A 27162-nucleotide genomic window follows, 5' to 3' on the forward strand; every position below is an offset into this window, starting at 1 on the left:
ATATATATATATATATATATATATATATATATATATATATATAAAACTAGTTTTCTCTTTAATTTAATGCAAACGCTGCAAAAAAATTTCAACATCTGAATTTTTCAGGGTTTTTTTCCTTTCCTCTCACAAATTATTCAGTTCTCCATTCAAGATGCGTTTATTTTAGAGCATTTTACTCGCGTTTACCGCAAAACGAGACCAAATCTCAGTCCCGGCGGTGAGACATTTCTCTTGCCGTAGGTCTTGGACGTGCGGGAGAACCCCAACCTGGTGATGCCGCCAAAGCCGGCAGACCGAGCAGCAGAGTGGTACAACATCGACTTCTCCCTCCAGAACCAGCTGCGTCTGGCCGGAGCTTCTCCTGCCGTCGTAGCTGCTGCAGGTGGAGGTGCGTGACTTAGTCTCTGCCTCAAAGTTTGTGGGGTTTTTTTTTTTTTTTTTTTTAAACCTTAAAGCTGTTTGTGTTGGAAATCTTCCATTTGTATCCGTTTGTCTTCAGGCGCCAGCCCCAGAGATCCCCTGGCGAGGAAGATGAGGCTGAGGAGGAAGAAAGACTCGTCGCAGGACGATCAGGCAAAGCAGGTCCTGAAAGGCATGAGCGACGTCGCTCAGGAGAAGAAGAACATGGAGGTAAGAAAAACCGTCAGACGACTGCGTCTGTGAAAAACAAAACCTTCTGTAGTTTTACTGTTTTCGGTTTGAAGGTTTGCAAACTGAAAAATTTAAACCCGTTTTTTCTGTTTATAAAAAGTTTTATTTGATCGACAGCACTGACTTCTTAACGTACATTACACAAAAAAAGGTTTCTATTATCATTTTAACATATTATTAGTACTGTTAAATCATTGCGTACATGTTTGACAAAAATAAACAAACAAACATGCTTATAAAGAAATCTATGTATTTCGTAGGAAAACGGGGACTTGAAATATGGCGACCTAAAAGTCCGCCGCTGGGACAAGAGCCTGGAGAAACCTCAGCTGGATTACTCCGAGTTCTTCCTGGAAGACGTGGGACAGGTGAGGTTTATTTTTGTTTTTAGAAAATGGCCTCAAACAAAAGCTGCAGGTGAGAAAAAAAAGGATTCTTTCAGCTGCGCTTTGTGTAATTAACTTCCTTTTCTGTTTCGTCTTCCCCAGATTCCCGGAGTGACTGTGTTTCAGATTGAGAACTTCGTTCCCCTCCAGGTGGACGAAGCTTTCCACGGCAAGTTCTACGAGGCGGACTGCTACATCATCCTCAAGGTGACCGTTAGCGCCTGTCGTCCCGTTAGAAAGGATGACGAACGGCTTGAAGGTGACTTCTGTGTGACGTTTTCTCCTCCTGCGGACGCAGACCATCCTGGACGACAACGGAGCATTGAACTGGCAGATCTACTACTGGATCGGTCAGGAGGCGACGCTGGACAAGAAGGCCGGCTCGGCCATCCACGCCGTCAACCTGAGGAACTTCCTGGGAGCCGAGGGCCGGACCATCCGAGAGGAGATGGGAGACGAGAGCGAGGAGTTCAGCGCGGTACGTAGAACCCGAAAGCCGACGCGAGCGCATTTAACCTGAAAGCACGCGGCTAACCCGTTAGCGTAGCCGCTACGTGCTGTTGAGATGATTCCTGTTGGGTGCAGGTATTTAACAATGAGATCTCCTACATCGAGGGAGGAACATCCAGCGGGTTTTACACTGTGGAGGACACACACTACACCACCAGGTGGGTCTGAAGCTCCTTTTTTTTTTTTTTTTTTAAATTCTGGCAACTCTTTAGAAAACAAATCACTCAGAAAGCTCTGAGTTTCTAACCAGTAGATGTGAGATGAAGAGCTGTTCAGTCTGATGTTCTTTGCCCTGATGTTTAATCTCTCGTCTTTTTGTCAGGTTGTATCGAGTTTACGGCAAAAAGAACATCAAACTGGAGTCGGTGCCGGCGAAGGGCTCCTCACTCGACCCTCGGTGAGAGACACATCGTCGTTATCATTTCAAAACAAACGCAAACTGATGGCAGAGGGAACTTTTTAAACGGCTTTTACCTCTTCAGTTAGTCATTGGCAACAGGAGGGAGGCCAGGGGGAAGCAGTTTTGTAGTTTTCTTCCTGCATTGACAGCATCCACACCGAAGAGTGTTGCGCCCCTACCTGAAACTCTTAATTTCTGTTTTTGCAGTTTTGTGTTCCTGCTGGACACGGGGCTGGAGATCTTCATCTGGAGAGGAGCCAACGCCACGCTCGGCGGCACCACGAAGGCCAGGTGAGATAACGAGGCAGAAGAGGGTAACGCACGAGGGAGAAAAAAAAAGTAGTTCTGTGTACCAACGCAAAGATTTGTGATGCTGAAATCCGCCAGGCTGTTTGCTGAAAAGATCAACAAGAACGAGCGGAAAGGGAAGGCAGAGATCGTGACCCTGATGCAGAACCAGGAGCCTCCGGGGTTCTGGGAGGCGCTGGGAGGACAACCGGAGGAGATCAAGAAACACGTCCCAGACGATTTCTCCCCCATCAGACCCAAACTGTACAAAGTAACTGATTCAGTCGCCTCCAAACTCAGGAAATGTTTTATTTTTTTCTAGTGTGGGTAGCGTAGCTTCAACAGACTCCTCTCTCCTGCAGGTCGGCCTTGGTCTCGGCTACCTGGAGCTGCCTCAGATTAACTACAAGCTGTCTGTGGAGCACAAAGATCACAAGATCAAGCTGGACACCCTGCCTGAGCTCAGACTGGTGGGTTCGTCTGCCGGCTCAGCGGAGGTGAAGGAGGAGAACAGACCCGGTCTGCAAATAACAAACTTTTCCCTCCGGCTCAGGTTCAGTCCCTGCTGGACACGAAAGGCGTTTATATCCTGGACTGCTGGTCGGACGTCTTCATCTGGATCGGCAGGAAGTCTCCGCGTCTGGTCCGAGCCGCCGCCCTGAAGCTGGGTCAGGAGCTCTGCTCCATGCTGCACAGACCCAAACACGCCTGCGTGACCCGCAACCTGGAGGGCACCGAGTGCCAGGTGAACGTCTGCCTGATTGTTTCTGACCATTTGGTTTCGGGCCGGGCAATGCAGCTTAGAAATAAAATGTCCAGTTTTTATTTAGTTTTATTCCATTACCGGTTTTAATCTTTGTTGGGTTTTTTTGGGGGGTTTTCTTTTCTTAAAAAAAAAAAAAAAAAAAAAAAAAAAGAGGAAATTGGCTTTTATTTAACTCAACTCATTCCTTCTGGGAGTTGTACGACAGAGTATCAGTGTTACAAGAATTTTTGTTTAGTTACGAGAAAATTGTCATATTAGCAGAAAACAAAGACAAATTTACCAGGAAAAAAACGACTTAAAATTGCAAGAAGAAAGTTTTATTGAGAAAAAAAAGCTTTTATTAGAGCCTGACGTCAGCAGCTTAGTTGTTTTTTTTAAACAGACAGTTGTTTGCACAACTGTTTCAAAGTTCCTCTACTGATAATAATTAGATTCTAAAGTGTTTATATTAAGTATTTTCTGTAAAATTTCACAAGATTGTTGGCGTTCCCCATTTTTTTATGTTGGAGTTCTCCTAAAATATCCTTATTCTTGTATTATTTTGATTCCGTCGTACCACTGTATTTTTTATATCATTATAACTTCATTCTCCTAATAAAAATCTAAATAAAAACCTTAGCCTGACCTCAATACTCCATTGTGGAGTTGACATGAATTCAAAGTCCAAATAAAAAGAAGCTGTAACAAGCGTGCCAAACAAGACGGCCGCCTTGGGCATGTTGAAATTACCCTGAACTAAGGAAACGCATTGGTAGAAAAAAAAATAATAATTCAGATCTTTCAAAAATTAGATTAATCACCCAGCCCTGAATTAATTATTAATGTGACTTTCAACCCTTTGTGTGTTTTAATTCTCCTCCTCCTCGTTGTTAAGGTGGTTAAATCCAAGATTAAGCACTGGGACGACGTTTTGAAGGTGGACTACACCAGAGCTGCTGAGACTGTGCAGCAAAATGATAACCTGCAGGGCAAAGTGAGACATCGCTTTTTTTAAATTTTTATTTTAATACAGACAAGACACGATTTCTAACGCGTTTCCTCTCAGGTGAAGAAGGACTCGGAGCAGAAGGACCAGATGAAGGCTGACCTCACGGCGCTGTTCCTCCCCCGGCAGCCCGCTATGCCCCTCACCGAGGTAAACGCCGCGCCGTTGCCAGGCTGCCGCTCTGTGACCGCTGTGTAAAGGTGACGGCTACGAGCTCCTCCCGTTTCTAGGCAGAGCAGCTGATGGAGGAGTGGAACGAGGATCTGGACGGCATGGAGGGCTTCGTCCTGGAGGGGAAGAAGTTCACCCGTCTTCCCGAGGAGGAGTTCGGACACTTCTACACCCAGGACTGCTACGTCTTCCTGTGCAGGTAGGCCGCCCTCATCTGCTTTTTCATTCCCGCGTCGCTCTGATCCAGGCGTGTCAAACTCGTTTTCGTTTTGGGCCAAATCAAGATCCTGAATATTCTTAAAGGGCCGGTCGTGGCCAGAACGTATTGATAAAACCCGTCAACAAACTGTTATTGACAAGTAGCTGTTTTTGCAGTTTAAGTAGTTCCTAAAATTTTACATCTTTCCATGTTCGGATTTTGCAAATTTTTTTTTATTGTTATTTTGGGAGGGCAATAAAATCACAAATTTTGTAGAGCTGATTTAGAAATAGTTTCAAGGAATTTTGCAATATTTAAGTTTATGGGTGACGTAAATTGTGACTTACTTAACCAATCACGGACTAATGACTTGACATCAAATAAGCCTGAGGCAGCTGTGTTGTAAAAGTACAAAATACTGCCACCTACAGGTGGGACTTGGTGGTCAGTTAAACCCAATGCTTTTGATCATTTTTGTGGAAAATTTGCAGTTATGCAAAGTGAGAAAAAATGTGGGAATCTGCAGTTTTTTTTGTTTTTTTCTTTTTATGTGAATTTCCACAACCACAGGAAACTGGGAGGACTGGTTGATATAATTTGGCACCTGGACTCTTGAGGGCCACAACAAGAAGCTACGGCAGGCCAGATTTGGTGCCCCGGACCTCGAGTTTGACCCATGTGCTCTAATCTGACCGGTCTGTTTCAGATACTGGGTTCCCGTGGAGTACGAGGACGAGGAGAAAGAGAAGAAGAACGGAGAGGCCGGCAGAGGAGGAGGAGGCAAGGGGGACGAGGATGAGGAGGACAAACAGCCTGAGGAAGACTTCCAGTGCGTGGTGTACTTCTGGCAGGGCCGGCAGGCGTCCAACATGGGCTGGCTCACCTTCACCTTCTCCCTGCAGAAGAAGTTTGAGAGTCTGTTCCCTGGGAAACTCAAGGCAAGACGGACTGGACGATCCCAGTTCGGTTCTGGTTCTGGTTCCAATCCGGGTTCTGAGCTCTCGTCTTGTTCTCGCGGTTCTAGGTGGTTCGTATGACCCAGCAGCAGGAGAACCTCAAATTCCTGTCGCACTTCAAGAGGAAGTTCATCATCCACAAAGGGAAGCGGAAACAGAACACCGACTCGGTCCAGCCGTCCCTCTATCACATCCGCACCAACGGCAGCGCGCTCTGCACCAGGTGCGCTTCCATCGCCTGTTGGCTTCCTGTTTGGTTGTTTCTTTCCCCCCCCTTTTTTTTTTTTTACATGTTTGTTTTCCTCTCCGTCGCTCAGGACCATCCAGATCGGTACCGACTCCAGCAATCTCAACTCTGAGTTCTGCTTCATACTCAAGGTTTGGATTAAAAAAGAAAAAGTTTGATTCCAGTTGAAGTTGACGGAAACTGAATGAGGTTTTTCTTCAGGTGCCATTCGAAAGCACGGATAACCAGGGCATCGTTTACACCTGGGTGGGCCGGGCCGCCGACCCCGACGAGGCCAAGCTGGCCGAGGACATCATGAACTCCATGTTTGACGACACCTACAGCAAACAGGTTAAACAGAGGCTCCATGTCTGTTAGATGTTGTAATTTATGTATTTAAGTTGCATTCACTGAGCGAACATTTTCAGCCTACATCTTTATAGGGTTCCTGGATTCAAAGTGTTTTCAAAGTCTGGAATAAGAAAATGATTTGATTATTATTTTCCCTGGTTATGGTGTTCTAGAGTTATTGGGCTTCCTTAAATTCTTGTTAGCTAATGTGAAATGTGTGTTGTTGCAACAGGTGGGAAGATACGTATCGCTTGCATATTCAAAAAAAAAAAAAATCACCCATCTGTCCTTCCTTTTGATTTTTTCCCATCCTTACAGTTTAAGACGTAAAAGAAAGGGAATAAATAATTTTATACTTCCACCTACCTCCTTTTCAAACAAATGGTTATAGAAAAAATATATATGATGATATGTGAATGTGAATACGGTTGAAATAAATTTAAAAAAAAAAACTAAAAACATATTTTATTAACTTCCTCTATCAGCTATAATAAGTTTGCATTTAATATTTAGATGAATTACTTATGCATTTTATTAAACATTTATTTATTTCATGGTACATATAATTCATCCTTTAATGATTTAGATAATGTTGTCACTTATGGCCCTCCATATTTTATAGAAAACATGAAAACCTTGTCTTTACAGTCTTTTGTGTGATGGCCTGTTTTTGTATTTGTTAATTAAAATGTTTAAATTTGTCGATTTAAAAACCACAAAATCATCTGGTAGGTAATCAACGAGGGCGAGGAGCCGGAGAACTTCTTCTGGGTCGGGATCGGATCTCAGAAAGAGTACGACGAAGACGCAGAGTACATGAAGTACGCCCGGCTCTTCAGGTGAGAGCGCCGCCGCAGCCGTGTCACTTCCTCTACAGTCAAACAGGAACCTCTCAGTGATCACTGACCTATTCTACGGCTTTTCTCGTCCCAGGTGCTCGAACGAGAAGGGTTATTTCTCCGTGTCGGAGAAATGCTCCGACTTCTGCCAGGACGACCTGGCCGACGACGACATCATGCTGCTGGACAACGGCAAGGAGGTGAGCGAGCTCAGTCAGCCCTCAACGCAGCGTCATTGGATCGATTGCTCCCGACTGATCCTTCAGCATGTTTGGGTTTTTCCTTCCTCTGCAGGTTTACATGTGGGTCGGCACTCAGACCAGCCAGGTGGAGATAAAACTGAGTCTGAAAGCCTGTCAGGTGAGCAGCAGCTTCCCGGATCCGCCAGCTTTTTTCACAAACTTTAATGTTTTCTAGTTTTAATTAGGGCTTTAGCGAATATCGATATCGTGTATCGAAGAATATCGATATACGATATTCTGCTCGTAATGCCATATATATATATAATATCGTTTGTCACGATATTCAACAAACAATACTACTCGATACGGTTCAATACAGAGTAATTTTGGTGGCATTTTGACTGTTCCATAGACTTTTATTGAATTAATTGAACTGATGGAGTAATAAATGTTGTTTTTGTTATACATTTGCTTTTTTTTAATGTTAGTTGTTTGATGTTGTGTATTTGGTTATGTAGAAAAGGAACCTTTTTTGTCTTATTACATTACATTAGATATTAGATAATGTAATCTATTTCATTTCATTATTTAATTGCAACTGGTTGTTTCATTACATGTCATTTTTAATGTACATGTGCAACTGGGTAAAAAATGTCATGTGTGATAGCTGTCATTTAATTCATGTGGATTTGACATAAAAAAAATCGATGAATATCGTAGAATCACAGCTTTACTTTTAATTTAAATGACCTTGGAACTCATGTAACCTGATATTTTTACCTGATTTCTTAGAGTCTGTAAACGTTTCTCCTGCTCTCCAGGTTTACATCCAGCACATGCGGGCCAAAGACTCGGAGTATCCGCGCAAGCTGCGCCTGGTGCGGAAGGGAAACGAGCCTCACTGCTTCACCCGCTGCTTCCACGCCTGGGGGCCCTTCAAAACCCCCCCCTCATAGGCCGAACACACACACATACACACACATCCACCCAGCCAATCCGCTGCCACATAGGGGTTTTGTTTAAACCAGTAATCTGAGGTTCCTGTTTTTCCCTCCATCCTGCAGCCAAAACCAACCAGGATTTTAACCCAACGTCCCCAAATCTTCCAGAAAAAAATCCTGGATGCTTAAAGTCTGAGAATGATGGCAAAAATAATGCAATTTTTTTTTCTATGAACTTCTATTTACACAAGCTTGAATTTTACTGTTAAATAAGAGAATTATCTTTTAAAATGTACAGAGGATTTATGAAATCTAAGGGAAGGTTTTTCACCTGACATATCGTCTCTTATTGTGCTGCTTTCACTGGTTTTCAGGGGGACAAGGTGCCGTTCGCTCAGCTTACCCAAGCAGTTTTAAGGCACACATTTAGTTTTTTGTTGATATTTTTCAACTTTGAGGGATTAAACAGGAAATTGAGGAATGTCAGCCTAATACTTATTACATGTTTTTACGCTCCCCCCCCACCCCCCCCCTTTCACTTTAAAGCGCTCTTCTCTTTAGTTTTGTCACTTTTCTTGTATTAATTTCCCACTGATCCTGAATGCAAAACAGCTCTTTGCTGTGGGTGATTTTGTTTCTTGCTGTTTAGTTGTGAAAATCTAGTTTTACATCTATTTGGCCAAAGACGTTTTCTAGAGGTCAGACTGCAAGATTACGTTTTTTTTTGTTTTGTTTTGTTTTTTCTTGTTTCAATGTGCAATCAGTAGAGCCTGGGAGAGGCTGAAACTAAATAACCTTACTGTATTCTTCTGTTGGAGGCGTTTTACAGCAACCAGGCTCAGATCTTCAGAAGACCAGAGTGTTTTCATCATATCACGCGTGTCTCCATGTAAAGAGGGACTTCTGGCTCCATGGAGTCGAATCAAGTTCACCAGATGACTGTAGTTTATCTTGTGATCATGTGACCTGTGTAGAGTGCAGGTATTGGTCCGGGGAAGGGATCAGCTGACTGCAATATGTCCCATACTTCTTTATATTTTTATGAGGTGATTTATATGCCTGTTGGCGTGTGATTCCTGCACATATCCGTGTCTCTAAATGCGCGCGCACACGCTCCTGATGCCACCTGCAGATGCTTTATTTATGTATTTTATATAAAATAAAAACATCACATCAACTTTGTGTTTCTGGTTCTTGTTTAGCATCGAGTTAGAATACAGACCAGGCTGTAATTTTCGTTCTTAAATCTTAAAAATTTGTTTTGACACTCAGAACAGATCCTGCAGCGACCAATACAATCTCAGCATCTGTTTTAAATCATTTTTAAGGGTTGTAATAAACTTTGTTCAAGCTATCAAAAAAAAGCTATGCAAAAACACATTATGTATCTGAAAAAAAAATATTGTGTGGGCAAAAAATGCTGTAAAGCACATATGTGCAACTTCAGTTAAAATTGGACTTATAGGTATCCCTGTATCATCCTGAAGTCAGAGAAGTACCTGGTAAGGTATTGTTTATGTAATCTGAAAGATTTTTTTTTGCATGTCAAATGTCAGCAATTTTGATTGAGGTAGCACATATGTGGTTTACAGAATTTTTTGCCAACATAATTTGTTTTAATTTATTTTGATACATGATTTCCTTTAGTGTTATGGCAACAGATCCAATATCTGTGTCATTCCCTAGACCTTTCAAAATAAAACTAAATTGCACAATAAAAATGCATAAACAAATATCAATCGTCCTAACTAAATTTTATAAAATACAAACAAACCATCTTACAAATAACTTAAATATTTCCTATTTATGGCTCTAACATTTAGCCAATCAATTAACACAAAGTTTTAAATCTTTAAAGCCGCAGGAGAGAAACATGAATCAAACATAAACCGGAGGCCCGCTTTTATTTTGAAAAGCCTGCCTGGGGTCCAATCAGAAACTGAAATTTTAAGTTAACTTCCGTTGCAATCTAACTCTCAGTACGTGCAAGAGGGTTTGATTGTGAATGTGAGAGGGTTTGATAGTTTGACAGTATGTGTAAGAGAGTTTGATAATAAATATAAGAGTTTGTAGGTTTTGGCCTATGGGACCTCTCATATTATGTTTAGCTCTGCTGTTCCTGCCTGTGGTTCTACTGCTGTCAGATTGAAGCCAGGTTGAAATCAACCAATCAGAGCCAGGAGGCGTGTCTTAGAACCGTCAACGCTTCTGCACACGCTGTTTAATGAGCCAATGGCAGGGAAGCAAATTACTGTTTCAGAAAAAATATTTGTCGTCATCAGGGGCTATGCTAACTAGCTTGATATAAGGCTCTAATTAGAGCTTGGACACCCTCTAGTGGTTAGACACAGCCAGAAAGGCTCTATTGAGCTAATTTACTTTGTAGAAATTGTATTTAAGATAATTTTACCGGTGAAAGTACATTCAGACAGGAACGGTTTTAACGGAAGAATGAACTCCATTTTGAAGTGACTGCTCTTACACGGTGCGACTCTGCTCCCTGTACAAATTCATGGCAGAACCAATCTGTTCAATGATGAACATGTGTAATCTGAGCGTCTCTCAATTTAGCATGTTCGCAGTTATAAATTATGACGAACAAACGGAGGGTTTCAGAGTAAATACATTTTATTAACATTCACAATTGTTCATCAACCAAAATGCTAAACAGCTTCATTAATTCCTACAAATGGAACTGAACAACTCTTCTCCTTGGCGGGATTAAAATGCTAAACTGTGCTGCATGTAGCATGAAAGGGTTAATGACATGTCCCATTCAGGACACACACAAAAAAGAAAAACAAAACAAAAAAACACAAAGGTGATTCAATGAGACTACCAGCTGAGCTACATTAGTGAAGTTGTACTCCAAGCCCTTTTGTTTGTTTTTAGGGCTCTGACCTTGTTGACCCCCAGAGAGTCTGTAAAACTTTAAAAGGGTTTAAAAACATGGCAGATGGAAGCTCACTGGCTAAATGACCCACAATGCACCATTTTACACTTTACGAACTTATTGAACCACTTACATTTCCCTCATCTTTCTCCAAATTTTATTCCTATGCATTTTATTTAAATCCCAGTTTTCAACTTGACCAGATGATCAAAAGTCGAACTTTATTTGCTACGTAAACGGTAAATATCATCTTGCGCTGGTTCCCAATAATTTCTCCAGGTGGTTCCCTTTTAAATCACAGTGTGGGATATTCCTCTTTACCCCCCAAACTATTTGTTATTAAAATATCTAGACTTTTCTCATACAAGCGTAAAAACATTCAATAGAGCAACAATCTTAACTGTATAAAACACCTACATTGTTCCAGTACTCGTTTCTTCAATGCCAACATAAACTTTCTCACATCCTGGATAGCCAAAAAAAGAAGAAAAAAAAAAAATCAGCAGTTCTCGTTGGAATCCAGAAGAATGGAGATGCTACAACTTCCCCCCCACAAAAAAATACTTCATTTACCTTTTTTGTTTTAATTTTTTTTTTTAACCACGCTTAAAACCTCGAACCTTCTGTTTTACTGCGATTCCATCCCATTAAGTGGCACGTTTAGCGACGGAGCACCGCGTCCGGCTCCAACCGTGCAGACACCTCACAGAGTTAGCCGGGTCGCATTCAGAGCGCAGAGGAGGAGGACGTGTCCGTCCGTGATGCTGCCTATGCTGGGCCTTCTGTGTCTGCATGTGTGGAGCGGGGCACTGTCGCGTTTCCAAAGTGGTTATGGGTAAGCAGTTTGTTCATCCAGCAGGAGGAATCTACAAGACTTCCTTCCCTGCTTGTACCAGGTCAGTAAGGGCAAAGAGGGAGAGATCCTCGGTGGCTCCATGGCAGATGTTTGTGGTCCAGCACTGAAATCCAGAGGAAACCACTCGAGTTGCTCCAGGAAGCTCTTCAACGAAACCAGAGAGAAATCATGAGTGAACATCAACGGGCTGAAGAAAAGACGTCGCTGACAGAAACAGATTCGTGACACTTCAGAAGAGACGGCGGTGTCATTGTTCACCTACTTAAAGACAAAATGGCTGCTCAAAACCAGCTTGTGACCAGCTTTACTCCGACACCCCTAAATAAAGTGCAACTCAGAAGACGTGCAACTAGTTAACACAGTCCATCTGTTTCCTGGAGGAAAACCTGAAGGGGGCAGCAAAGACTTGAGGAAGAGCTTCAACATATGGCAGGATGGGCAACCCGAATAATACAGCTGCAGTAGAACGGTTTAGATAAGATATGTTTGTGTATTAGAGTGGCCTAGTCAAAGTACAGATGTAAAAACAACCCATTAGGGAGGTGAGGCACTTAAATCTTTTTATTTTCCATCAAATCCAACATGGAGAAATGGGCAAAGCTAATAGACTCATGTACCAAATGACTACAATTGCATCAGTGTTTTGTTTCAGTGAAGGATTGAATCAGGGAGGCGGATAACACATGCCCCCCACACATTTCAGATTTCAACTTTTTTTTTTTTTTGGGGGGGGGGGGGGGGGGGGGTAAAAAAGCGTTTTTGGGGGTTGACAATCTTTAAAACATGAGGCAATAAAAATACTTTCAAAAAAACATTCAGTTTAGAATGCATCTGCGGTGTGTGAGCTTCTAGTCTGACCCACAAGGAGGCAGTAGAGAGCCAAAAATAAAGATGAGATCAAGACATTTCTTATGACTACAAAACCATATTTACTTAAATGTCTAACTTCTTGTTATGCGGGCAGTTTATTTTGTCTATGTCGGTCTTAAAACACACTGCTGGATGGAAATGTGGGAATGTGTGTGTGTGTGTGTGTGTGTGTGTGTGTGTGTGCGAGCCTCTGAGCGAACCGCTGACGGCGCCTGGAATGCGGCGCCCAGACAGAACCGCTCTTTGAAGCTCGAACACACCGGACCGGCTCAATCACAAACAGGTGCGTGCGCAAAGAAAACCCCTCCAGTCTGACGCGTCCGTCAACGAAAGCCAATCTGCGGCTTCAGTTTTTGTAAGCAGCAGCTGCTCCTCACCTCCTCAGTTGATGAGGATGCCAGCGGAGCGTCCCTCCTCCTCCTTCATGTTCCTCAGGTTGTTCTCGGCCTCGTCCACGGTCCTGAAACACAAGGCGCTCCCGATTGGTTTGGGGCCTCCCGAAGAAACGCGAGCGGAGACTTGTGGTGTGGCGCTTACGTTAGAAAGTCCCTGACGTCCTCCACGGTGATCTCCCCGGTGGTGTCCAGGGTGAGGTCGGCGCAGCTGAGGGGGGAGTCCAGCGGCGTCTCCAGGATGGGAGAAGACAGGGTGCAGGGAGACGCCTCCGTTCGCCCTGAGGGGAAGGAATCCGCACATCGTAAATGATTCACTTTGCACCCGGGCTGCTGATCGTGGTGTGTGGCAGGGAGACACATGCTTGGTGTAAAGATGCGTTTCCATTGCAAATGTGGGCTAAATTCTGTGATATTCTGCTAAAGTCGGGGGAGAGGGAGGAAAAAAATCTATTTCACAATTAAAATCACATATTAAGTAAAAAAAATACAAAAAAACAAAAAACAAACATGCAGCGCCATCATTCTCCTACCACTTCCTGTTTTCATCTTTTCTGCCAGTAGTAACATCTGGTTGTTGATCACATGACGAGTGTGATGTGAAAAAAGCGTTTCCCTTGCAGCGCTGTGAAACGTACTAGCTTCTATAAAGCTAAAAACACACTTCATCCTAGCGCAAAAACTAACTTTATATCGAAAACAAGCATTTTTAAAAAATTTTATTTGCCATGTTTTCATTAAGCAAATTTATTTTCGAAATGTCAAATTGCGCAATTTTAAGTTTAATGGAAATGCAGCTAAAGACACAATCTGAAAGTTGCTGAGTGATGCTAAACCAGACTGAGCTTAACTTTTCAAACTTCTAGTTGGTCTTCATTTTAAGGTAACATGACTAATATTTCATTTGCAAAACAAACACAAACAAAACAAAAAACGACCTCTGCTACTCTGCTAAAAGCTTATAAACTTCTAAGTTTGAACTTTAAAAAATAAAGTCATCCTAAAAGTTCCATCTTTCATTATTCTCTCATTTAGAAACAAGAAAATAATTGTAGTCATCATAACTGACCTAAACAGTTTTTTTATACATCTCTTGTAAAAATTTAGCTTCAGCTGCATGTTTAAAAACAAATAAAGTTATGTGTTGCATTTAGTTTGTTATAGTGCTGCACTTTAAAGCAGCTATGTTTTAAAAAAAAACCCATCTATTTCTAAAGCATTAATTACAATGATGAATATTGGCTAAATGGCTAAAAATATCACTACACTCAAGCATTTAGAAAGCTGGCTCATATAAAAATGTCAATATTTAAAAACTGCTGTAAAACTGCCAAATAACCAGAAAGTGCAGGGTAAAAAACAGAAAATAAAAGAAACTGAGCCGTTTCCACAACAACCGGTGCTCCCTGCCAGAGATGGGAGAGGCAACTGGGGCATGCTCAATGGTTGCCATGGAGACTGGACAGGACAAGCCTCCCTTCGCCCCCCCTGAGAGGCATGGTCAGGGTTTTGGAGGCTTCAGAGAGTTGTTTAAAAATAAAAACGTTATAATAGATAGGGAAGAGCGAGGGGGCGGGAAGAGAACAAGAGAGGGTGCGATCAGACGTACCCTCAGCCTGACCCGTTTGGTTTCTGTGGGTCCCGTTGGCCTGCGGGTGCATTGTAGTACCATCGCTGTGGAGACACACACACACACACACACACACACACACACACATATATAACACTTAGTCTGGCAGCAAATACAGTAGTAAAGCTCAGTGACAGTTTAGTTTTTATTTGGTTGTGAAGCATAAGGAGAACAGCAGGCTTAGTAGATTTTACTGACGGCAAAACTATTAGAGATCAACAGCAGCAAAAAGACGTTTCTGAAAGGATCATGTCGTTAACCTTCACATGGAGTTTTATTTTCATGAGGACAGAGTCATTTTCAAACAGCGCCTGCTTGTTCTGACTCTGGACTGAAAGCTGAAAAACACAGAAAAGAAAAGAAACACTTTTCAGCGTCGCTGATCGAGTCTCTACATTGCAAAACGAGTTTTGTGATCGGCCTGGATAAGACCCGTCAACATGCAATTAATCCTCTAGACGAACAGAAGTAAACACTCTCAGTCCTCAGAAGAACACGGATTCATCCAGAACCCAAAGCAAGCGACTCGGCCTCAAAGTTGGGAAAGAAGATCGGTTTCTGTTGTGTAACTCGTGTTAATTACAGTTTTTATCGTTTGGGAAGTGAGCAAAGTAATTGTTTCTGTTTTGCAAGAGGAATTCGTCTTCACTGCTGCTGAACGCATGACTTCAGCCGCTCAGCAGCCTGAATATGAGAAACTCAGTAACTCTCCACCACAAGGAGCATTGGCAACCATTAGTGGTTCATATCTTTAGATATCATAAAGAAAGACTCTGGTTTCTGTTTGTATTGTAGAGACTGACAGAGCAGAGACCTTAGAATATTTAGAAGAAAAAGCAAAAGATGTTGAACACCAACTGACCTGCTGCTGCCTTTGACTCGAGTTTCAGTTTTGAACTCTTGACTACTGACAGTGACTTTCAGCCTACTTGAATCTTCTGGTTATGAATAATGATTCATATTTGGAGAAGAGCCGATTTACTGTCATCACAAAACAAACAGTTCCATTTTTAACCTCTTTAGCTCCTTACACGACGTTGTTAGCACAGATTAGAAGAACAGAGCTGTAGAAAGCAGGTCATTACGATTACACAGCATATTTGCTACAACACGTTAAGCCTTCCTGTTATCTGCTGGAAGTCATGCACTCTCTCTCTCAACTTAAATAAATAGAAAGAATAACAGAATTTAGCTGGTAGCACTTGTGGAGCATTCAATGACTGGATAAAAGTCAGACTTTTCCCTGTTTTAGATGAGTTGGCCTGTGACTGGAGTCAGTTAGGTTGATTTCCTGGTGATCAGATCAGATATTGATTTTAGTTGCAGGACTCAAAATTTTTAATTGAGTTCAGTTTCAGCGTCTGTAAATAAGCGCATTTTAATCAAAAAACATACATCGGCAAAAACATTTTCAATTCAAAAATCCTTTTTGCTGCCAAAGTGTTGAATAAATAGAAATATGAGATAAACAACAAATATATTTACTGATTTTAGTCTCATTCAGATTAGTGCAAAGTGCTTTCAAGTGTTTCAGGAATCCAGGATCATTCATGGAACTTCTTTTAAAAAAATAAATAAATAAATAAAACACAAACACTGCGGACGCTGATAACTGCAACATGTTTAACATTAAGTTGGTATTTCAGGCTATAATAGCTACTCTATTAGACCAACTCCTTCTGCCTCAACAATAGTCGTTTCCAGCATCTCGTTAGTTTTTGTCATTTCTGATCCGTCCAAATATATGAAGAATTATTCCAGTAGATAATTAAATGTTCCTGTATTATAGAGTAAAAGTTTAAGAGCCGAAAGCTTCAAAGTTGCACGTTTTCAGAGTGCGTTACCTGGTAGCTGTGGGCTCTAGTGGTCGGTCCAGCTGCACAGAGCAGAGCGGTTCTGTTAGAACCTTGGCAGAAAGGGAAAACCTTTCATATTCTGAAGGGGAGATCAGGTAAAACCCTGCGGAAAACAACAAAACGCACATCAACCTTTGGGGATGGAGGAGGATTCGGCCAGACCGAATCGCTTTCTGTGCCTCTCGGATGTAAACGTGTCTGATTGTTAACCGGTGAAGGATTTTTTCGGAGCCTCACCCTGCCCGTTTTTGGTGAAGACACAGGACGCAATGCCACTGATGTCCTCCTTGCGGATGCAGTCGTATCGCACCTGGACACACGCAACGCACAATTAGGAGCACACGGTGAAATCTCCTTGGGCGGGACGCGTCGTCCTGCTCCTACCTGAGGTCGGAGGGCAGGTATGGTGAAGAGGTGCATGTCTCCGAGGTTGGTGAGGCAGACGAGTGTGTGTTCGCTGTAGTCTTCCTGAGCAGCAGAGAGGAAGAGAACCAAGGCCACTTTCCTCACCCGGCAGCCTTCGTGAGCTGTCAACTTGAACTTGGTCTTGGCGCTCACTTTGGGGAGCGAGAACACCTGCGGGAGGAGGACGGTTAAAAACTGCAACTTTGGGAGCGATGAACAAAAGCTCAACTCGTCTTTCTGGCTGCACCTTGAGCTGCTCCTCCGAGGCGATGAGGACAGAGTGAGCGTTGGTCATGTCCGGAGCGATGGCGAGGTCCTGTGAGGCTTCGTACGGATCCGGTAGCGGTTTCCCTCGCCCGTCCAGGATGCTGATGGACACCACGGGCGCTCTGTGCATCAGCTGGATCTCCTTACCCAGCACCGCCTCCACGCACGTGCCGCCCTCGTTCGCTCCACCCCGCTCACACGCGCGGCCCGATCCCACGCCGGGGACCTCCAGAGCGTAGGCGTACACACTGCCCGAGTTGGTGCCGGCCCAAAGCGTGGGGCCATGGTGTGTACCTGACACATACACACACACCGGGTTGAGAGTGATAAACATCGAAATACAGTGAAATTAAAAACCATTCCTACCCCAAAAACCTTTGTCATGTTAACAATGATCAGCAACACAAAAATGTTAAATGATGCATCGACAATTTGCATCAAGATTTGAAAACTTGCTGCTCACAATCACTCTTCTTCCAATCAGACTCAGCTTGAGCAATTTTGCAACAAAGCGAGAATAAAAGTTTCCGTTTTAAAGACGCGCAAAACTGGTGGCAACAAACCCCAAGAGTCTTGTTGCTGCAAATCCAGCAAAAGTTGGTTCTACTGGTATTTATACTTTTAAATTTCAGTAAAACGTCGAGGCTTTGATGGGATGAAACGTGAGGAGAATCAAAGGATAAGGACTTTCTGAGACGCTCGTCAACCAAATGCAGAAAAATAAATGCTGAAACTATATTTTTAGAGTAAGCAGGACAAACCGTCACGCAGAAATGTGTCAGCGAAGCAGAGACATCTGACCACTCCTGACAATGAGTCGTCCGCTGACCGAGGCTCGATCCGTCGCTGCACAGGAGCCACTTCCTCCTGCTCTGCCAAAGCCGCGTTGGCCTCCTGAACCTACGGCAGAGACGTCGTTAGCGGTCTGCAGAGCCCGGCTCGGTCCACACGTCACAGGAGGGACGCGTCTCACCTTGCTGGTTGGGGTGGTGATGGCTCGTTTCTTTCCAGACACCCTGCTCTTACGGATGCGTCTGAAGCTTTGTCGAAGGGATTTCTTTAAGGACTTGACCCTGGACAGCGGACCCTCCATCGCCAGCGAGTCGTTAGGATGCAGGGTGCACCTGAGAGAGAGTGGGGAGCAGACTTCGATTAAATTATTCAATATTTACAAATCATACAACAAAATGAGAGACAAGGATGACAAAAGACGTAGAATGAGCTGTTTATGCAAGGATTTGTACATTTGTACATCTTAAAATGGAAAAAAAGATAGTTTAAATTCACTAGAATGATATTTTTTACTGTTCTGAATAATGCATTGCTAGAGTATCTGACGTTCTACTACAGTGAAAGGTTAATATAAAACAGAACAAAATTTAAAATGTCTCACACACACAATACACACCCGACTGGTCTGAGAACAAAACAAAAACTCTCACAACGTCGATAACGTTGCTTAATGTAAAAATATAAGTAAACCTTTATTTCAATTACACAGATCAATTCAGGTCATTGAGCCATTAGGAATAATAAATAATCAAAACAATCCAAACAAATCATGTGAACATAAATAACCTTCCTGCTCAGATTAAATCCTAAAAACTTTCTGGTATTTAGTAAATAGAAATGGTTTTGGTTATAATAACTGATTGAAAATAAGAAATTTTCGGTCTGGTTTAACTTCAGATGGTGAGAAAAAAAAAAAAGTCTCTTCTGGTTTCAACGTAACTTTTTCCAAAGCTGCTCAGTTTAAATTTCAAGCACCTCCAATGACTTTATACAGAAATCACCTTGTTGGAATTCAAGGATTTTCAAGGACTTCAAGCACCATCATGATCCCCCAAACGTCGCCTTCCTCACCTCGCCAGCACCGTGTTTCGCCGGTGGTAGTCGAACAGGCCGAACCCGTGACTCGTCCCGAAGGCGATCAGGTTCCACTCCGTGTGCAGCGCCACCGCCGTGACCGACGCGGGCGGCAGGCACTGGACCAGCACCTGCGGCTGGAAGCCTGGCGGGAAGGGTGCGGGTTTGAGGCGCGCCTCCAGCTTGTCGTGGCCCTTCCAGGTGAAGCCCTCCCTGTCCTGCAGCAGGTCCACCACCGACACGTCCACCGAGTGGTCCGACGGCTCGTCGTTGAGGGCCAGGACGATCACCTGTGGAGGGACGGTTTCATCATTTCAGGGCAAACGGTTTGCTCTGCGTGACGTCAACATGTCCAGCGAGACGCACTTTCAATTAGTCTAAGCTGCATTTTCAAGGTTTTCCTTTGAGGTTCGACGTTTTTTACTCATTTTCTGATTGTCGTTTTGCTCCGGAGCACAAAGGATAAAAGCTTTGAAGGTACAATAAAAGGTAATGTGATGGCTCCACGTTTATCCAGCCTCCCGGCGGTCGGAGCATCACAGCAGATAAACTGGCATTTCCATCATGCTAAGTGTCCTCTTGTAGAGAGGCCTGCAGGGTCTGGTTGAAATTCAGCAACTCCATTAGCTGGAAACACGAGTTTAACCCGTCTTACATGACAAAAACTGACGGCCAGGTCTCGCTCCATCAGTGTTTTCCTTTGCTTCCACTTAGTTCCTTCTGTGAGAAGGGGAGCGAAGGAAAACACTTCCAGATGACAATGACGCAGGACGTCAACATTTTTTCCAGCTTTGAAAATAGATGCGACAAACTTAGCAAATATGAAGCCACAGGGAATGTGTGTTGTAAACAAAGCAAACAGTGTGAGACTTTTCTTTTCAAAGAGTGTCAAACATTAGGAGACTCTCTAAGTGAAGCTGATGTTGTAGTTACACAGAGTACTGAACGTGCTCTGCTGAAAACTACATTTACTTATTTTGGTTGTTTTATTTTGTTTTGCCATAGAAAGAGTTGGACAGGTGAGGTGAGGAAACGGATGCTCACCTGGCCGGCTGTTCCTGCCACCACCAGCTTGCTGCTGTATTTGCACAGGCTGATTTTCTGGATGCCGAGTCTGGGATCGTCGCTGTACGGGTCAAAGCAGCCCACCTGCACAGGCAAAAAGGAAGGTTACCGTCATTCATTCCTGAAAAAACAACAACAAAAAACACTATAGATAATTTTTAGGGCTGCAACTAATTATTTTATTAATCCCTTGATTATTCTGATTAATGTTTTTTTTTTTTTTTTAATGGCACGTTCTACAGATTTTACATTTAACCACTTCAGCCCTTTTTATGCAGAATTTCAGGATGCAAATATACAAATAATCCAATTACTTTCAGAAAAAAATAACATTTTATTGCATAAAATGCTTTCAGTGAAGCTAAAACGACTTGAGGAGTTTCGGCTGGAACATATTTACAGACAAAGGTGTTTTCATCTTAAATGCAAAATATATATATTCTTTCTACAGTCTTGGCTTAATTACTGATCTGAAGATGGTCATTTTTTTCCATATTGTCTTTTTTTTTTAAGTCTGTTTACTTCAGTTAACTATTAATAATTTACTAAATTAGTTGACAATTATTTCAATAACTGATTAATCGCAATTAATCCGATTAATCATTTCAGCCCCGTCGTTTTTTAATAGTGGTTTATTGCCATCTAACAATTTGTGACACAATCTTGACATTAGCATGAGGAAATCGAGGACTTCTGACACAAACTAGGACAAGAACCGAGTCGTCTCGATCCGATTTCGGCTGCAACCTGAACCTCCTTCCTTCCTCGTTTATTAGCAGCCCTTCCACCCTTAAACATGCACATTAATCTGTCGCTCTCCCACATAGAGACGGCAGGAATTCCTGCAGAATCTGGCACACATGGAGGCAGAGTCTCTGCAAAACAAAATGCTGGAGAAGCTGAACGCAAACACTCGCAGACATGCACACAAGAACGGAGGGAGAGAGAAAGAGAGAGAAAGAGAGAGAGAGAAAGAGAGAGAAAGAGAGAGAGAGAGCCCATAGGTCTGGTTTTCATTACAGCTGAGAAAAGAGGGAAGGTCTCTTCATCCCATATGAGGGCCACATTCCTCAACATGCAGCTCTGTTACCATGAGACCCAAGAGGAGAAATGCGAGTGTAGCAAGAGAGTTGGAAAGACGAAACAATGCAAAAGGGAAAAAAAAGAAACAAAAACCTTTCTTTAAAGTGTTCAAGCCTGTATTTTTGCCGTCTTCTGAACTCATCTTCGTTTCACCTGAAATTCCAGCTGATGTGAGCTAATCCTGCTGACACACTGATACTCGCTCGCTGACGTGTGGCGACTCATCTCCAAATCCTTTACTTCCCGACTGCTGAAATTACTCACGCTCCAAATACAAGTCAGCTTATTTAAACCACAATCAGATGTTCAAAGCCAAAGTTTTAGCTACAAACGCTGGCATCAAAACGCATGAAAAGCTTCCGATGGGAAAACGAGGCCACAGACGTTCAGGGACCGAATTGGTTCCCACAGCTGGTAAAACCGAACCCTGGAGAGGAGAGCTCGGTCGGAGTCGTCCTTTCGGTCAGTACCTTCCTGAAAGGCGGCCATTCCTCCTCCTGCTGCATGTCAGGGTCATTGCTGGGGTCTGGCGGCTCGTCGCAGTCGGTGTGGAAGACGTTGGCCGTGCCGAGCTTGTAGAGCGGCGTGAGGGCGACGCCTGACGCGTCCCAGAAGCGCACCGTCCCGTCCTCGTGCCTGGAAACGTCAGAGGAAAAAAATCAGAGAAAATCAAACAAAGTCATGACTGATGAGTGTAGCTCAGCACATCAGAGGGGGAATTTTTCTAAAATAAAACACAATTTCCATCTCTTTTATTCTTTTACTTTCTCTTTTTTTTAAGATGAAAATGTTTCAAATGTTTCGTCTTTGATCTTTTTGTGGCGGCGGCTTTTCTAGATGAATTTCGCATTTTATTTCTTTGTTTTTCCCAAATAGAAAAGCACATTTCCAGCATAGAGACTGAATCTTCTAGTGTCTATTTGTAAAAAAAAAAAAAAAACCCTCCAAGATATTAGAAGACCTTATGATGCTGATAAATGTTGGGTAAATATTATAATGATAATATCCTTTCTCTCCCTCTCCTCTCATATCTGCTTCCATTTGCAGCTGAGGCATCGTCTACCTGGATAAATATTATACTGGCATTAAAAATACAAGTTTATAACACTTTGAATACATCAGAAAACAACTACCGAACTCCAACAATCCTAATATTGCATAAACAATATATTCACAATATGTTTGCGAGCCTTTAATTTGTAGCTTAACTAAAATAGTAACATCGACCAATCAGGTTTCTTTATGCACAAAGAATCGCAAGAGTGCAAAATATTCAACTAAATTTCATATTCAATCTGCTCAGTTTTTACTTTCTTAATGGGCGATTTGTGAAGCTAGTGCATGGAACATGTTAAAAGTCAAAAATTCAGGGCGTCCAGTTTGCACGGGCTGGTTATCAGTCTCAATTATTAGCAAAGCTGTAAAGCTGCAGTTTGAAAACCACTGAAATATCCCGTCGTTCCTGTGGTTTGGTTCAAAGTCCTTCCACTGAGACGCGGTAGAAAGAGCGAGCCAGAGTGGCCGGGGCTTTCCCCAACTTTTACAGGGCGAAAGTAACGCTGCCTTTCTGTCTGTTCTGCTGCTGTGCACTGCCAGACAGCTGGCTGAAACGAAGCTGTTACCAGAAAACACAAACTGCCACGGACTGCCAAGTCGACGCATCAGACCTCAAAATTAAAACGATACATTTCACAGATAAAATGAAAGCAGAAATCTGTTTTTGTGTTGAATGGCAGCAGAAATGCTGCTTCACACTCTGGTTTCTGATTAAATTGATCATTCCATGAAAATCTAAAACCAGATCAAGTCTAACTCCTGGCAGGTTTAGCCGGATCAGCTTGTCGGATCCAGTCCGAGGTTCCGGCTGCTCTTGTGGTTGTTCCTCCTCTTGAGCGTCAGAAATGGCGTGGAAAACATGCTCCTCTTTATGCTGCGTGTAAAACTGAGGTTTAGTAAGTGTGTTAAAGCACAAACCCGGTCAAAAGCAGCTCTTGCTGTTTGGGTGGAGGCGCCAGATTCTTTCCTCCACATATGGGCCAGCTCTGCACAAACAGGGGAGAAAAAAAAAGAAAAGAAAAGGAGTTGGGGCAAATTAGGACCCTAAAAAAAGCAGCAGTAATTGTTTGCTTACTAAATTGCCCCGAACAAATAAATGCTTCTGCTTTGTTTTCCCCGTCGTCGTGACGTCAGCTCGAACGTTTACTGCGGTGAACATATTCTCCGCTCTTCTGCTGCCTCCAGTCTCTCTGGTTTTGCCGCACGCAGAACCAACAAAGAGCAGCGATTTGCGAACGCAGCAGCGGCAGCTGTTTGTGTCCGTCTGCACGAGTCTAATCTGCCACCGATCAAACAGATGATCCAAGCTAAAAGACGGACGGCTAACACCTGCTGTTTAAGCTAGGGACTAGGCCTGTTGCAATAAATCAGTTAATCACTCAATAATTTACATTTGCATGATTTGTTTTCATCTTTTCTCTCTGGTTCTACCAAAAACTGGGTGATAAAAGTCTTCAGTCTGGCGCTTCGGTCTGAACTAGTCGCTTGTTTGAAGGACAATCTGCATAATTCATTTTATTTGTAGTTTCTGTTTTGTTTATTTTATCCCAGTAAAACATTCATTAGGATTTAATTGATGAATGAGTTCTTGCATTACTACACCATTACCAGTATATCACTTGAAAATAGCCTCAAAACAACATTACTGTTTATCGCAGTAACTTCTGGAACAATTTGTCGTCTAGCAACATTTGTTATCGCGACAGGCCGACTAAGAACGCATCGTGTTTGTTTCCTCTTCTTAAATCAGAACTTTAACTCAGCTTAACTTTTACGGTTTTTAATGTGATCCATCACATTAAAACCCCTGAAGAAACAAGGCTTTTCTCTATTCTGATTTCTTTTAAACTTTAAAATAAATCCGAACATAGAGAGTTACCCAAGCTCCATCCAACATGTCGGGTTAAGCCGTTTACCTCGGATTCCCACAAAATGATTATCCGGATTACACATCTAACCCACTTTAAAAACCAACCCTGGTGTTTACAGCGACTTGCCAACAGATAAATCTTCCTTTAAGCCTGCTGGGTTTGAGGAAAAGGCCTTTTTCCTCCGCCAGCGGCTCCTCACCATGTGTGTGTGCTGCCGGCTCCGCTGCGCCTTGCCCGCGTTGATTAACCTCTCCCAGAGTTTAGGAGGCACGCTGGAGATGTGGCAGGAGCAGGTGATGGCTGACGAGTGGAGGGGAGCGAGGTAGGGCGTGGGCAGGGTGGGCCAACCCGGGGTCTGCAGGTCGATCACAACCAGCTCCTCTTCCAGCAGCACCACTAAAGCCGACGGGTCGTCGAACTCTGGGAGGGGGGAGAGGAAAAGCTGATTGAAGAGGGAAAGGGAATAAAACACATCTTAATAAAATAGAATAGAAAAGTGATCCAGTGTCTGGTTCAGGAGTGTGTGTGTGTGTGTGTGTGTGTGTGTGTGTGTGTGGGGTGAAGCATGAAGCACTAATGGCAGCTGCACTTCACGCCTTAATCTTCCTCCAAACTCTCTAATGGCCTTGCTTCACCAGGTTACACCAATTGCTAGTACACGTTTTGTTTTTATTAAAATAAACCTTTTCCTTCCACTAAACTTTCCACCAATATGTTTGCATCTAGAACTCGAAACAGTTTCTGTGCAAATAAAACTGTTGTAGTTTATGGAAGGTGTTAACGACCGTCTGGTGATTTTTTTTTTTTGCATGGCCTTAGATGATATTTAGATTTTCTGAGAAAATACACGTAATTTTTTTTAAATTAATAAAATATTCTGTTCATAAATAATACTGGGTTACAAAAAAATATTTTTTGGAAGTTGTCTATGTTTTTCCAACTGAATTAGGACGATTTTACAATCTAAAGATGACAAATTTTTCTCAGTCAGTTTTATATTTTAATTTGATTCAGGGAAATCCGATCTTCGGACTAAATTGGTTACATTTTTGTGACATTATCAGCTCATTCCCGTTAACATTACTCATCCAAAATGGAAAAAAAATGTTTTCTAACAAAGTGTATTAATGAAATGTTACAATCTTGGATTTCTGTAAGTTGAATAATAAACACTGATGAGGGTTAGTGCACATAAACTGAACATTATGTCTTCATTGTGTAAAATTCTCTGTCTCTTTTCTGTCCTCATGGAGTCTCTCTTCCTGCTCATCACTCACTGGTCCCAGATTCTCAGGAAACCGATCCAGATGCGAGAACAAGTCCTGCATTTTGATGTTCATGTTGCGTTAGTTCAGAAAGTTGACCCGATTGAGCAAAACCATTGTTATTTTTGGATTTAGCTCCTCAAAATGACCCTAAAACCCCTGAAACAATTTTTTTCTGAAATGTAAAATGAGAGCTTCACTTTTAAAATCAGTGAATAAATCCAAGTAGATGGCATTGTAAATTCTCTAATGAGGGTGGGAGCGTCACCTCTGTCCGGCTCCATGTTGTGGATGGTGAAGAAGTCGATGACTCGGGATGTGAAGTCCAGAGTGACGTGCTCTTTGTCCTGCTGGATGGTCAGACAGTGGCGGTCGCCGTAGCTGGCTCTGGGCATCCCCCCGCTGTACAGCAGCACCGGAGAACTGAGACACAAAACTGTAGCGATTACCAGGCTGACTGTCGTTTTACTACAAGTTACTCTCAGGACGGGAGAAGATAAACAGAGACCATCAGGAAAGTAGAGTTTTGATGCATTTCCATGGTCTTGAAGGCCAATATTGCTCACAGTGAAGTTGTGATGACTGGAGCAATTTGACTGTGGATAAATTTACTTCAAAAAGATCCATGGGTTTCAACTCCCTTTTACAAACAAAAAGGGTTTCTGTAATTTCAACCGATTGTTTCAATTAGAAGCCGTTTTGTTTCAAGTACAAAAATCCCTGACCACAAAGCAGACGTTAAAACGCCGACTCTTTGTGCTCCGTTATGGCAGAAATGTGAGACGGTTTCGACATCAAACAAATCAAAACACTCACCCCGTCTGTGAAGTCCTCCAGAGGATTTTGTTGATGGCTTTGCAAGGAAACGGACCTGTGAGGAAAACGCTGCAACTGTGAGAATGCAAACTAAAATCCCTCGCATCTTTTAGTCCAAACAACAGAAAAATCTCATTTAAATCTAAAACTTCCACAAAACACGACTGAACTAACAAATGACTTAGCCGCCGCGTCTCTGTATACATTTCTCACCATACGGGATGGTGGATGACACTGGCTGATGAGTGCAAGCGTTGCCACTGGTAACGGGCCACACAGCGTATCCTCCATCGTTATGGGAACTGACAAACAGGCTTCCAGAGCGTTCCCACACCAGGCTCTCCAGCTGCTGCAGGAAGGTCACCACAACCACCAGACATGAACACACAAGGAGGAAAAATAATAATAATGATGATGATGATGTGACCCAGCTTTGAGCTTTAAGTACCTGCTTGCCGAGGAACAGCTGGTCAGCGTGGCGAGTGCCCAGATCCCACAGGACCACCAAGCCGCGGCTGTAGCCAATCAGAATCTTCCCTGGCTGCTGAGGATGCTCTTGGAGGGATTCAACTGGACCCAATGACTTCCCACATCTGTACTCATCTGGCAGGCTGTGCAGAGAAAAAAAAAAGGAAAACATCTGTTAACTTTTGCCAGGATGGGCTTTGAAAGCTGCCCAGGAAATGATGAACTCTGATTAGTTAAGCAACCCGTTTAATGTGACCCCTCCATTATAATGTACATTATAATAACCTGGTTTGACTAGGCAGCAAGTGTGTACATATCCACAAACATATGAGGGAAACTATATGTAAATTTCAAGATGAAATATTTATATTAGTACTTGGACAAATTGAAGCTTGTATCATCTTTAAAGGCCCAAAAATAATGTAAATAAATCATTAAAAGATCCAAATTACCATGACATCCATGATCAAAACAGGATGCAGCAACAACTCCACAGAAAGGGAAAGATTATAGAGTATAAACTCTTAGAGGTGATGAAAATGGCAGAGCTTTTCACTTTACTCCAATTTCCAGAAAACGGTTCAAACTCGTGTGAAATGATCAAAGAGCAGAAGCCATCTGTGAGAGACGAGGCTACAACGCAGCCTGT

The 27162-nt window shown here is 42.8% G+C and overlaps 2 protein-coding genes across 3 annotated transcripts in view; one reads left to right on the forward strand and one right to left on the reverse strand.

Annotated features, from left to right (window-relative positions):
• flii (FLII actin remodeling protein) overlaps positions 1-9031 on the forward strand; it is a 19404-nt gene extending 10373 nt beyond the window's left edge. Inside the window, exons 10-31 of the mRNA XM_015017109.1 lie at positions 244-391; positions 503-633; positions 915-1022; positions 1143-1247; positions 1339-1518; positions 1626-1708; positions 1873-1947; positions 2158-2241; positions 2338-2509; positions 2601-2708; positions 2792-2983; positions 3879-3977; positions 4050-4139; positions 4220-4359; positions 5066-5297; positions 5384-5538; positions 5633-5693; positions 5764-5892; positions 6625-6731; positions 6826-6931; positions 7026-7091; positions 7735-9031. Coding sequence (XP_014872595.1) covers positions 244-391; positions 503-633; positions 915-1022; positions 1143-1247; positions 1339-1518; positions 1626-1708; positions 1873-1947; positions 2158-2241; positions 2338-2509; positions 2601-2708; positions 2792-2983; positions 3879-3977; positions 4050-4139; positions 4220-4359; positions 5066-5297; positions 5384-5538; positions 5633-5693; positions 5764-5892; positions 6625-6731; positions 6826-6931; positions 7026-7091; positions 7735-7869 — 2706 coding nt within the window. The 3' untranslated portion in view covers positions 7870-9031. The remainder of the gene's footprint in view (positions 1-243; positions 392-502; positions 634-914; positions 1023-1142; positions 1248-1338; positions 1519-1625; positions 1709-1872; positions 1948-2157; positions 2242-2337; positions 2510-2600; positions 2709-2791; positions 2984-3878; positions 3978-4049; positions 4140-4219; positions 4360-5065; positions 5298-5383; positions 5539-5632; positions 5694-5763; positions 5893-6624; positions 6732-6825; positions 6932-7025; positions 7092-7734) is intronic.
• A 1433-nt stretch (positions 9032-10464) lies between these two features.
• Positions 10465-27162, reverse strand: part of llgl1 (LLGL scribble cell polarity complex component 1) — a 39734-nt gene continuing 23036 nt past the window's right edge. For both annotated transcript variants that reach the window (XM_015017110.1, XM_015017111.1), the window contains exons 6-24: positions 26494-26656; positions 26259-26394; positions 26046-26100; positions 25498-25652; positions 24164-24384; positions 23012-23079; positions 21508-21673; positions 19934-20038; positions 18887-19179; positions 17997-18147; positions 17785-17923; positions 17004-17317; positions 16736-16927; positions 16589-16661; positions 16340-16454; positions 14475-14539; positions 13011-13146; positions 12851-12933; positions 10465-11747 (exon numbers count right to left, since the gene is read on the reverse strand). In XM_015017110.1, coding sequence (XP_014872596.1) covers positions 12855-12933; positions 13011-13146; positions 14475-14539; positions 16340-16454; positions 16589-16661; positions 16736-16927; positions 17004-17317; positions 17785-17923; positions 17997-18147; positions 18887-19179; positions 19934-20038; positions 21508-21673; positions 23012-23079; positions 24164-24384; positions 25498-25652; positions 26046-26100; positions 26259-26394; positions 26494-26656 — 2626 coding nt within the window. In that variant the 3' untranslated portion in view covers positions 10465-11747; positions 12851-12854. The remainder of the gene's footprint in view (positions 11748-12850; positions 12934-13010; positions 13147-14474; positions 14540-16339; positions 16455-16588; positions 16662-16735; positions 16928-17003; positions 17318-17784; positions 17924-17996; positions 18148-18886; positions 19180-19933; positions 20039-21507; positions 21674-23011; positions 23080-24163; positions 24385-25497; positions 25653-26045; positions 26101-26258; positions 26395-26493; positions 26657-27162) is intronic.

Source organism: Poecilia latipinna, unplaced genomic scaffold (genome assembly GCF_001443285.1).
Source record: "Poecilia latipinna isolate Pla-1442-1.1 unplaced genomic scaffold, P_latipinna-1.0 Scaffold2105, whole genome shotgun sequence".
Taxonomy (NCBI): domain Eukaryota; kingdom Metazoa; phylum Chordata; class Actinopteri; order Cyprinodontiformes; family Poeciliidae; genus Poecilia; species Poecilia latipinna.